Here is a 13156-nt window from a genome sequence, read left to right on the forward strand (position 1 = left end):
TGGAGAATTTGTGGAGTATTTTGGGGCAGAAACGGAGGGAGGGATGAAGTAGTTGAGGCAACAGACATTTCCCTGGACTGGGATAATATTGATACACATCTCTTTTTCCCCTGATCGCGACTCCTCAGGAATCGTACACGCTGTATGTGTTCAGATAGGATCACAGCAGTAGGTCTTTCTACCCTCAGACTGGCAAAGACAAACCGAGCATTTCCACAGACATGTAATCAACCAGTCATGGACTTAAAGGGGTGAAATTTAAACTCTTGAGAGTTGAAGCAGATGCCAGATTTCCACACTGGACAAGGAAAGGAATGGTCTTCCCAAATAGTTGGGAATAATCAAAGAGCTGGGGACTCTTTGCTCCTCTGTTTGTGGTTGAATTAACATGTGCCATTGTAGCACAGCAGGTCCTTGCTTCTTATACAGGAGGCTATAAGAAACATTTGTTCCAAAACCTAATTTGCTTCCTACATAATTAAGCAATATTCAAATGTTTGCTTTGACTGAAGATGACCTTGAGGTGCTTTCAGAACTGCACTTATATGCTGTTTTTAAAATTCTGGTTTTGTACTGCCCTATATAAGTAAAGATTAATTGTAATGCTTCTTATGTCTGATACAAGTGAATGTTTATCAGTTCTTCCCAGACTTGAATTTACTATTAATTTAGAAATTTGGAGGTGATGGCAGTTTCACTAGTGAAGTTCAAAGACTTGTTGGCAGTAGTTTGGTAAGATCATAGTAAATCTTTCTGAATTATAACAGTTTAATGTTTGTCTTTTTAGCTCCAGGGTTTAAGCCACAATGTTATTTTCACTTTGGATTCTCTCTTAAAAGGAGACTTAAAAGGTGTTAAAGGGGTAAGTGTTGAAAACTAACTTTTTATTTAGGGAAATGTTTTCAGGTTCAGCTGTCTTATGACTGTATTCCATTCACCCATGAGATTATTTCTTATGCTGGCATCCATGAATATTCTGTTTGTAGTCCAAAGAACAAATTAAAAAATGGTATGTCTGTGGTGCTTCTTCAGAATTTCATTGTAAATTCCTGTCTTAAGGTGCACAGGAAAGCAATACTTTACAAGATACAAAAATAGTATTTCTTCCAACAGCTGTCTGAGAAATTTTAAAAGAAAACAATATTTTTGTTGCTATTTATGATTTGCTATCTTGATTATAAAGACAAAGTTTTAAAAATGTTCTAAGCAAATTTTCTGTTTCTTAAGGACCTCAAAAAGCCTTTTGACAAAGCCTGGAAAGATTATGAAACCAAATTGTAAGTATTTTCTCCCCTCCCCCCTTTTTTTTTTCTTTTTCCTTTCCCCTCCTGGTCCCAAACTATGTACTGTATCTCTGGATGTAAATATGAATGAGACAGCAAGGTGTCTCTTCTGTGGACATCTCTTCTGCACTAATAGAAATCAAATATTTTTATGTTCTCTGTAAAGTAGCTAAATGACTGCCCAGTGTTTCTTCAGTGTAAGAAAAGTACTTAATGCTTAGTTACAGAACATTGTAAAGTGAAATGTGGAGATTTCAGATGGCATTTACACATTCTTGTAACCATAACCATAAAATCTATCGATAGTACAAATTATAAGATTTATGTATTGTCCTGTGTTGCAGAACTGTATGTGTTTGAGAGGCAAGAATGGTAGTGCAGTTGGTGTGACTTCTAAAAAAATCTATGAATTTTAAAGTATTTTCTTGCTAAAATGCCAGTCTTCTGTGTATAAAGAATGATTTATAACAGTGGAAGGCTGTGAAAGCAAGTAGTATCATAGTTGCAGAAATGTTAGTGGAATAGTTCAGAATGCTCTTAAGGAAGTGATGGGCAGTCACTTTATCAGAATTCGACCTCTCAGGAGTTAATTTTTTTTTTATATATCCTTTCATTTATTCCCCTTTTAATCCTATTATTAGCTTTGTTTCATTTATGTCTAACCAAGACGGGAAGAAAAGCAATGAAAGAAAAAGGCCACTAAGAACTGCTGAAACATTTATTATCTGCATAATTTTCTTACCTACCTATAGTAATTTTTACCTTCAAAATTCAGTACAATGTTAAAACCTTGTGAACAACTGAACTGGAAATGAGGTTGTTATTAATCTAAGGCAAAAAGGAGATTCCTGTCCCAAACTCACAACATCATACTCAGTTGAGCATTCAGATTTACGTGCAGAATTTTTTTTCCCTTTTTATTTAGTTCTTACAGATATTGCATATTTTGCAAAAATATTGGATAGTTTTCTATGGACAGCAAATCAGTTTAAAAAAAAAAAATTCTTTCTGCCTCTCAAATTGCTCTATGTAAAATCAGGGTTATTGTTGCCAGCCTATTAAATGCCATTAAATTAAATGACAAATGTCATCAAACAGAACTTAGGAGACAGAGATATCTCATACAGACTCAATACAAGGAATCACCTGTGTGTTAGATTTCTCAGAGAACCCCACTTCCCAGAATTTGTTCAAGACCAAATATCAAGTCAAGGTTAGAGGTGCGGTGCTGAGCAGTGCTTTGTTCTACATGCAAATATTATGCCTGCCTTAGTTGGAGAAAAGCAGAGTTCAAAACCAACCAAATTAATTCTTTTTAAGATCCCCCCCCCCACCTCCCCCGGCAAGGAACACCAGGCTAATAAACACACAGTGCTTTGTCACCTGTTTTACAGAAGTACAGCTTCAGTGTTTATTTTTCTCAAAAAGACTGCTAGAGAAGAAAGATAGCTTTTTAAAAAAGAAAGCAGAAAATCGTTTAGATCTTTCTACTCTGTATTGGAAAACTAAGTTTGCTTGCAAATGGAGTCTCCAATTAGTCTGCAGAGTAAATACGTAAGGACAGCCACGCTGTAAAGCTCTAGTTAAAGTCTCAGGATGGCTTTTTAGTTCCGTATTTGCATTTCACTATTTCAGTGTTGATTTTCTCTGAAAATGTAATGACTGGAAGTTGTGTCATTTAGTGTAGGTGGTAAACTCCATATGCTGCTATATTGTTTTTCTTAATTCCTGCCTTTATGATCATGGAACATATTTGATTAAGTTATTCTGCCATGTTCCTGCCAAGTCAGTAGTTTCTTATATGTATGCTTTATGCTGCAGTTTATAGAGATGAAGGCTATGGAGCCCATCATATAAAAAGAATGAGGTGGGTTTTTTCCCCAAGTAGCACACAAACTAGGGAAAAGAGTTAAAGGATGAAAGGGAGGAAGGGCAGCTTCACGACTCCATTACTTCTAGACACTTAAAAAAATATATAGGATTTGGTATCGTAGAAGAACTCATCTTCAGAATGGCTTTTTTAATATTTTATTATTTTTTTTTTTCTTAAATAATACTGGATCACATGATAGTAGAAGAAAATCTCAAAAATGTTTTCTAATTAAAATTTCAGTACAAAAATTGAAAAGGAAAAAAGAGAACATGCAAAACAGCATGGGATGATAAGAACTGAAATCACAGGAGCTGAGATAGCAGAGGAGATGGAGAAGGAAAGGCGGCTATTTCAGCTACAGATGTGTGAAGTAAGAAACAAGTTTCAACTTATAATTATGACACCATAACTTAACCTTGTGGGCCTTACTTAAGGTGGTTAAATCCATTTTGTCCTTCAATGGGGGTGGAGGGAGGAAACGATTTCAATGTCACATAGTACAGCAATATGAAGATAATTAATTATTTTAGCAACTCTGCAAAACTTGGCTTCCTTTTGTTTTATTCCTTTTCTTTGTTTTTAGATTGTTATGCTAAGGTTCTTGGGTTGAAAATATACTATGGAAAGATTTCTTATTTTTTCAGGTTCATGGTTGATCTGCTCAGGAAGTATTTTTGATACATTTCTTCCAACATGCTTTCTGAAGCCTAAAATTTCTAATAAAGTGATAAATGATAGTGATAACGTTAGTTCATAAAACTGCTTTTTATATTAATAGTTCTCTTCACTACATTTTAGTGGTGATTAAATTGCATAGTATTTCTGTTTTTAGAATATTTCAGTAATTACTGCAGCAGCATTAAAATAAGGACATCTTCAGACAATTGTAAAAGATGAAACTTTTTCCTTAATTTCTTTTATGTTTTGAGGTGTTTGGATTTTTTAGGAATGGCCAAATAAAGTTACCTGGTTTATATTTTGCTTAACTGTGGTGGAACTGGTGGCTTATGAGTCAGCACCCAGGTTAAACAGAGATACTTAATTCATTGAGCAAATGATGTTTTATTGATTGAAAACTGTTGAGGTTGTGAGGCATGATTGTCAACATGTTTTTTCACTGTCCGTACAGTATCTTATTAAGGTTAATGAAATCAAGACAAAAAAAGGTGTGGACCTTCTGCAGAACCTTATTAAGTATTATCATGCACAATGCAAGTAAGTGCAATGCTTTTAAGCTTTGGTTACAATTTTCTTTTTTACACAAGTGTTTCCCTTTGTTTTCAATTTGTTTTGGTTGCATCAGGAATTTTTATCATAATTGTAACCTGCCAGGTGTCTGCAACTTCATCTTACTGGGCTGTAGTCTTTCAGTAGAGTATGAAAGTAACTGAGCGGGGCAAAGGAGTGATGGAGAAAGAGGCCAAGGGAAAACCCTGCATGTTGTGTACAAAATTAGTTTTAGTTCCTGAAGCATAGATCCAGAATGTAATTTTTATAAATAGCTTGTTTATTCTGTTTAATAGGTTTTAGGTGTTTTATGTAAATTTTAAAACCATTGTGAAAGCCAGTAATTTCTTTGAAATTTCTTGAGGTGAGACTGGTAAGATATGACCTTTTCATGAGTAGAATGAGAGAGGCAAACATACAGGAACCTAAATGAAATACAGGAAGAAGATTTTAGAAATTACTAAGGGGAAACATGTTGGATAACAGTGATAAAAAAAAAATAAGCTAAGCTATATTATCTCTAATTTGGTATTTGTTAAAGTCACAACAGTGTATCTCCACTGCTGAAAGATACTGTACTTTAAAACTGCTAGGAGGGTGGTTTTATTTGTGTTGTGGTTTGGTAGTGGTGGTTGTTGTTTCTGAAGATGGGAGGAGCTGAATATGTTTTATTGGTTTTATTGTTCTGCTGTTTTTCTCCACCAGACAGTCTACTTTGTGTTATGAATTATATGTAATCCTGATAAATCACAAGTATTTTTCATTATAGTTTCTTCCAAGATGGCTTGAAAACAGCTGATAAACTTAAACAATACATCGAAAAGTTGGCTGCTGACCTATATAATGTGAGTTTACTTATAAGTAGTTTAATATTAAAAAATGGAAACATTTTGTTTATATAAACACATTTTAGGTATGACTACAAGTGTATAATTTGTATCTCATAAATGAAAAGTGTGTTCTTTGAAACTTTGAATATAGCTAGACTGAGGAAAAAACATCTTGACTATCTTAAGCTTTGTATTCTGTTTTTACAGTTATTAGGAAAAGTAGTTTTCATTCTACTACTAATTTAATGTTACCTTGAAATAAAACTAATTTAAAGTGGGAATCTTTGAATCAGATGACATTATTAGCACCAATTTTAGCTACCACTTTCATTTTTCAAAACCAAACTGCTTGATGATAGCACCACAGTTTTTAAATGTATTAACTTGTGATGTTCACTGAAGGCAAGTAATAGTGTGGAATGAAAGCTCACTCATCACCCAAGTGCTTTTGTATTCTGTAATAACAATTACAATAATCCCATTTGCTATTGTAGTTTGTGGCTAAAATAAAATGTATTTTCATTCCTTAAGTCATCTGTCAAGGTTATTTGAGTTATTAATATTTCAGAGACTAATTTAATTGCATGAGATATAGTGAACCATTAAAGTGTAACAGAACAGAATACACGGAGCTGCACATTCGTTGTAGCTTGCTTTTTAAGTAATACGTGCACAGAAGCTGAATACGTAAGAATGGACTAGTCCGTGAAAATCAGCTCATATATTACAGAAACACAGAATAGTTGTTCAGGACATCTAAAACTATATATTGGCATGCATAAATAAATTAAAATTAAATTTGCATCCAGAAGGCATATAATGGCAATCTCTTTCCATAGATAAAGCAGACACAAGATGAAGAAAAGAAACAACTTACTGCTCTTCGTGATTTGATAAAATCTTCTCTACAGCTTGATCAAAAGGAGGTAAATAATTTAAACATGTAATTCTCAGAGATAATGCGAATTTATGAATTCTCTATTCAGAAATTTAACTGTTTTTTCAAGTAGTGTAGTTATTGGTTCAGAAGAGTTGGACTTTGAACACTATGACAAAGCTAATATTTAGAATGTTCAACTACATATCAGCAAACAATAGTTTCAGATTAATTTTTTGTTTCTATTTTATATATGAAAATAAATTATTCCTTCTTTTGTGTAATTTTATATTTTTTTATGTAAATGGATCAGATAAATGCTTCATCTAGGCCATTATCCTGTCCTTGACAATGATAAAGAATGAGTGTTAAGGAAAAAATATAAAGGCATGGGATGTACACTTCTTTCTTATCTCCTGCCATCCTCCAGCCAGGTTGTGTTCAGGATTTTCCTGACTGAGGTGATCCTGAGAAGCCAGGACAAGAACAGGAGTCTTGCCTTTACATATGGTTTCCATATTACTAGTCATCTGCTAACTGACATGGATTTTGTGGTGATGTTCTGCTTCCCAAACCCCTTTTGCTAATACTGTATCGTAAGGTAGAAGATTTGTATGTTAACCAGATAGCAGTGGCCGAGACGAGGCGGTTGAAAACTAAAATACACCACCAATTGCACTGGGATCAGAAGTGAAGGGAGAATGTGTGATGTCCATTGCAGATGTTCTGGAATAGTCCTTGAACTAGGAGATAAGATATAATATATATCACAGCTTTTCCTGAGATAATACTGTGACTTTTTCCAATCATAGTGCCTGAGAGTCAGAAATACTGAATATCCCACGGTGAAGCTGAGTGTGTGGGGCGTGGAGGGAAGGGGGTGGGTTTCTTCTAGGAAAGGATCACTTACCCTTTGTTCGGTTTTCTCCTAGATAAATAAAACATTAGTATTTGCTAGGTGTCCACTCAGCTTATTAAATATTTAATAATAAAATATGAATTATTATAATTGGCATCTGTCTAGTGTTTATTCTGCTGCATATGTATGATCATCCACATATACGATTGGGCAGTGTTGCTAATATCCAGTATACACAAGAATATAATTTACAACCAGATGTCCTGAGTCAGCTGTTTCCAAGAGCAATCAATCATGGATGATTAAAGTAAAATGCAACGAACACTGAGACTTCCTCAGAATACCTTCCCATTAGTAGTTTGACTATCTTTGCCGTCTTTCCACTACCCTGTGGATCTCCTCTCTTTGAATTTGTGCAGTTGCTTTTTGAAGCAGTGTAAACTACAAGCTTCTGTTACGGCTGAGTCTTTCCCACCATCGCTAGATGTTGTGTGGAAAAATCTTTTTCCTTTTATTTGTCTTGATCTGCATACCCTGCTTAAGGTGGGAGTGCTTGTGAATTTATGATGGCATCATTAGATCATGTCTGATCTTTTTTTTTTTCATATAAGTCCTAACATTGACTTGCTTTTTGACTAGTGCTTAGTGCAGAGAAGGAAGTGTGTAAAGTTTAATCAGCTGTAAAGCTATAACCATATCATCTTGTTTCTGAATGTTAATAGTCAACCCACAGAATCTTATTTTTCCCCTCTGCATCACTTTACATTTGTTTATGCTGATTTTCACCTGTCATTTATTGTCAAGTTACTTCCTATTGTGAGGTCCTTGAGAGATTCTTGTCAGCCTTTCTTGAGTATCCTGAATAATTTCATACTATCTAGCAAACTTTGGCATTTACTGTTTACCCTTTTCCAGATCTTATCTTGTTAGATCATCTGAGCACTTTTCCTCTTGTCCTGTAGCAATATAATTCTTTCCCTTTCATAAGGAGCACTAAGTGCCCATTGAAAGTCCAGGTAGGCTGTATCAATCTGATTTCTCATGTGTATCTACTACTGATTCCTTCAGAGAACTTGAGGAGATTTTTGCAACATAACCTGTCTGTACAAAAGCTGCACTGATGTTTCAGTATATATAATACTAAGTGTACTCTTAAAAGTAGTTTACATTGATCTTCCTTATGTGGTGTGAAGCTTACTTATCTTTACTTTCCTGGAATTCCTCTGGAACTTCTTCAAAAATAGGACTTTAGTAACGGGGGGGCAAGTAAGTATTTTTATGGGCTTTCCTGTAATTTTGTAGGTAGCACACTGTAATTATGGCTGCTGGATGCAGATAAATGGCTAAAGTTAGTAAATTATTTCAGGTAGAATCACAATTAATAAGGAATGATTGATGAATCATTCCTTACAGTATGGTAGTGGTTTGTTTTTTCTTTTGAATACTTGCCTATGTGTGCTTTCATGATGTAGATGTACGTTATATAGCAGATAAACTTTGGCCAGAAGGCTATTCCTCTCCCTGCATCTTTAATCCCATCATTTCGAAGGACAACACAACCTTACAACACGTCGTACGTGGCTTTTAGAATTTCTTTGATGTCACAAATGATGACAGGAGCACTGAATAGAACCCAGTTTATTGTAAGACCTGCCAACTCTCTTTAGTACTCACTTTTCCCATATCTCATACCCTACACTCTGCCAGTGCTCTGGGGTTTTTTTGTTGGGTTTTTTGTTGGGTTTTTTTCCTTCTATCTCCAATGTGCACATGGACCTACTAGATCTCTTCCATAATACTTGCTCTGAAGGTAATTTGTGCTTGTTCTTCATCATTGCCACCAAAAGTTGACCAGAGAACATCAGATTTCAAGAGCTGTTTGGAAATAACTTTAAAATTTAAAGTGGTTTATGGATTGATTCCCAACACACAGAGGAACAAGACCTGCTCTCTCCTCAGGCACCTTTTCTTCCACAAGCTGATTATCTGGAAAAATACCTTATCTCCTGGCTGTTGCGTTTGTTGTTAAGTTGAAGCTACTTGGTAATCAGCCAGATCTTGGAAATAAAGTAGGACAAACGGGTTATGCTTCTTTGGTGCTGTGTATTGTGTATATATACGGCAGCTTACAGTACAAGTCAAGTTTCAAAAGTTGCTCACAGAGTTTTATGAGGTAGAAAAACTAAATGAAATATAGTGTTTCGTTTTCTGATATCTATTTCCTGGATGCGTAGTAAAAATTATTCTGTTTCAGTGGAAAGTAACCTCATTTAAAATCTAAAAATTAAATCAAATTCTGAAACTTAGATACATGTTGTGATTAAGTAGCTTCACAGGCATCAGCAAGATAAACTATGCAACTTTTCTGACTTTACAGAGTAAACAAATCCTAGCACTCTTTAAAAAAACTGTGTGTATGTATATCTATATTAAAATTTATATAATATAAAAATAAAGTGTTTGGCTTGAAGAGAATTGAACTTGTGTCTTAAAAGAAAAAGAAGCAATATTGTGATATTGCTCAGATATTCAGGCAAATCATGGGAGACAGATCTGCTGTATTGAAAGAATCCACTATTTTGGGTAAAATAACCATTTGATCACATTGGTGTTCAAGTGTCTCTTTCAAAATCAACGTGAGGACTTTCACTCGTGATTCTGCTACATTACATGAGTCAGAGCCTAATGATGCTGGCAGATATTGAGGAGTTTGATAAAACAATGTCTCTGTTATTTAGATATTCAGTGTTTTAATCCTGAAATAGCATGCCAGCAGTCATTACTCATTGGTTAAGTGACAGCGAAACTTGAAGACACGTGGCCTCACCAGTCAGCTCTCCATCGTTGTGTGCATCTGAATCTTCAAGCAGTAAAGCTGGGCTTTATTGCTGTGACAGATGGCCTGGTTGGTTGTGATTAAGAATACATTTCCCCCCTTATATTAGTGTATTATAATCTCACTGTTGGAAAATGTATGGATTAATGGAAATATTGAACATGAAATGAATGGGATTTTTTTCTGGTGAATTTTTAAAAATTGAGAAGTACTCTTACCAAAAGTAACTTTGGGAGGGAAACAGTTTGAAATAATAAAATTGAGACCCTGGTTGTATGTAGTTTTAAGTTTCTTTGACCCTTTTTGCAAGAGAAGGAAGTTGAAACTAGTGATTCCTGTCCAAATTTTAAATTCTGCCACCTTTAAGCTCTTTGGAGCTGCCACTAGATACGTGAGATGTCCTGCCCATCTCAGACTGACTTGCTGTCACACACGATGAGAGATTTCTGCGTGACTGTTACAGCTATTAAATCATTTAGGATCTTTTTTATTTTCAAACAATATGCGTGGAAAAATTACTTTTCAGCACCCATACTTTCATTCAGGAAAAAACACTGATTTACAAAATGAGCTAACCTCGTTCCCTGCACTTTGAAGGTCTCGTAATGCAACTCCTGCTTTACTGTTGTATGCGTTCATGGTGTTTATTTAGCATTGTGGACATCTGTAATGCTCTTGCCTGTATTGCTGGCATACCTATCCTTTCATGAGTGGAATAACTGTTACTGTAATCTTTGCAATTACCTGGTTCTTGGAAGAGCACATCTTGACAATCTTTGCGGAGAAGTGCTAGTGCCATAGCTTCGCTATGGGAAGTACAATTTACTGTGTCTCTGTTACGTGCAATGTCTCCTCTTGCCACTGTCTTGGTATCAAGTTACTGTCTTCTGTTTTCAGGAATTACTGATTTTGTAAAATGACCATGTTTTAAAGCTTTGGGGAAAATATTTTAAGGGATACTAGTGTAATTTTAACTGTGTATTTTATTTATTTTATATGTTGAAAAATGCTTATATGTTAAGAAGCTTTTAATTTTAAAGGAAAGCAGGCCTTTAATACAGTCTTCTGTTCCCTACTTTTGTATATTAGTTGTTGGTACAAATGTAACTTAACAGCTTTATGTTGAATATAGCTGGTCTTCAGAATCATGTTTTGTGTTTGTTTTGTTAACTATTTCTTTACATTTTGATTTATTTCCCCAAATCTCCATCTGATACACTCTTTGGAACAGGAAATAGATCTCATTATGTTCTTTTCCATGCTAATACCACTAGGACCCTAGTTCCAATAGGGGTTCGAAATTTACTTATCACAAATCAGCTGCTTACTGCGATGGTGTAAAGACTTGCTTCTGGCAGCACATTGCACGTAGCAGCCTTCGTGCTGCTTCCAACCACAACTGCCAGTTTTACCAAAACACTTCTCTCTAAACCCCTATGACCAATTTGATACAAAAAGAAAAACAGTTGTAAGGACCCTGAATAAAATAGCAGGTAGTAATTTTCAATATATATTGGTTGTGGTAATGGTAAGAAACTGTGTTCTGAAAGAGAAAAGGTTATTGCCAAGGGAGTAATTGAACTTCCCATCCTTCGATTTTTATATTTTGGGTGGGATTTTGTCGGATGTTTTGCAGATAATTGTTTCACAGCTACATTTAAAACCGTATCAATGTATCCTTAATTATATCTTTTTCTATAGATTTACAAAAATTAAAAGTTAACTTTGGGCCTGATCTTTTTTCAATGGAAAATCAGAATTAGCTTGTTTGGTGGAAGATACAATACAGCTATGATTTTAGACAATTTAAATGTAATAAGGACTGGAAGAGATTTAGTAAAATTTGATCCTGTAGTCGCTTTTATGAAGCCAATGTCATATATGCAAGGCTGCACAGAATTTTGTTATGATGTTTTATTACTTGATGAGAAAAAGCAGCAGTGTGCCTAAAAAAGTAATTATTGCCTTCTTTCTAGTAGTGTTGTTAGAAAGGGGAAAAATTTTTTTACTAGATATGGGGGCTATGAAATTTATGTTCAAGGAACATGTTTTTTTTAAATACAATAATAATTCTTGTTTTAAATTATTTGCTTTCTCTTTCCTCTATTGCTTTTGCCTTTCGTGATCGAAGTCTAGGAGAGTAAGTCAATGTTTTAATGAACTTTTGGGGATATTTTTTTTTTCTGATGTGCTTATAACAAGTTAATCCATTTCACTTAATTGTTTTGCTAGATCAGGCCAAAAGTTATTTCAGTTGATTTCATTCACTAAAACTCATGAATTGTATACATATTTTTAATTGGTTAAAAAAACAGTGATTATTAGCATTTGGTTTTGTTTATATATGTGTTTCTATATATATGCATGCTATATTCTGTTGCTTTCTTTTTGAAATTTTATCTTAGCCTTTTACTCTTTGATTATAAGATTACACAATATTAAATTTCTGTATTTTAACAATTCATTTTTTGAGATGCATATTTGCATCCATAGTATACCTCAGATGCCTAATGAGGTAATTGAATCTTGAACACGCAGTTAGTTCAAGATGATGTGATATAAAAGCAAGCTCTCCTATGGGTGTAAAACATGCATTAGGAGTTCTCTCTCTTTTTTTTAATCTTTATTAATTTGTGAAGTTGTGGCAGAGAGGAAATAAAGTAAAACAGGCTTAAAGGTTATGAAAACTTACTGTGCATGTCAAGAAACGTTAATGGTGTTTTCCCCTGTTTTAGGATTCACAGAGCAGGCAAGGAGGATATAGTATGCATCAGCTTCAGGGGAATAAGGAATATGGCAGTGAGAAGAAAGGTTATCTCTTAAAGAAGAGTGATGGGTATGTTCTGGGAGCACGTAATATATAGTGAGAACAATTACTATGTTCACACACTGATTTTTATTGTTTTGTACTGTGAGTGCTTAAGGCACATTCTTCTAATGCATGTGCCACAAGTACTCAAGAATTTCACAGTTCAAATCTGAACACAGATCTGAATTTAATATAGTAAATATAAAAAGCATGACAAGCAATCATAAAAAAATCATATTAAAAAGAAAACTATTGTCTTTATAAGTCTCTAAAAGGTGATTAAGACCTATCATAAATCTCCAAGTTAGTTCTGGTGAGGCATTTAGTAAAATTTTGACTGCATCTGTTTGTTTCTCAAGGCTAATCTTCTTCAAAATGTTAATGGGATTAACATGTTCTGAAATTGTGTCTAGTTACTGAATTATTTGTTGTCGATATCTTATGTAGGTTAAGGAAAGTATGGCAAAGAAGAAAGTGCACTGTTAAAAATGGAATTCTCACCATATCACATGCAACGGTAAGTTATTTTTATACCTTTTTATTAAAAATAATAAATTAACAT

General features: G+C 34.4%; 1 protein-coding gene across 2 annotated transcripts in view; it reads left to right on the forward strand.

Annotated features, from left to right (window-relative positions):
• Positions 1-13156, forward strand: part of ASAP1 (ArfGAP with SH3 domain, ankyrin repeat and PH domain 1) — a 160834-nt gene that overhangs the window by 97564 nt on the left and 50114 nt on the right. For both annotated transcript variants that reach the window (XM_054816367.1, XM_054816369.1), the window contains 8 exons: positions 788-862; positions 1228-1277; positions 3397-3526; positions 4286-4371; positions 5153-5228; positions 6053-6139; positions 12521-12621; positions 13042-13111. In XM_054816367.1, coding sequence (XP_054672342.1) covers positions 788-862; positions 1228-1277; positions 3397-3526; positions 4286-4371; positions 5153-5228; positions 6053-6139; positions 12521-12621; positions 13042-13111 — 675 coding nt within the window. The remainder of the gene's footprint in view (positions 1-787; positions 863-1227; positions 1278-3396; positions 3527-4285; positions 4372-5152; positions 5229-6052; positions 6140-12520; positions 12622-13041; positions 13112-13156) is intronic.

The sequence above is a fragment of the Grus americana genome, chromosome 2 (assembly GCF_028858705.1).
Source record: "Grus americana isolate bGruAme1 chromosome 2, bGruAme1.mat, whole genome shotgun sequence".
Lineage (NCBI taxonomy): Eukaryota > Metazoa > Chordata > Aves > Gruiformes > Gruidae > Grus > Grus americana.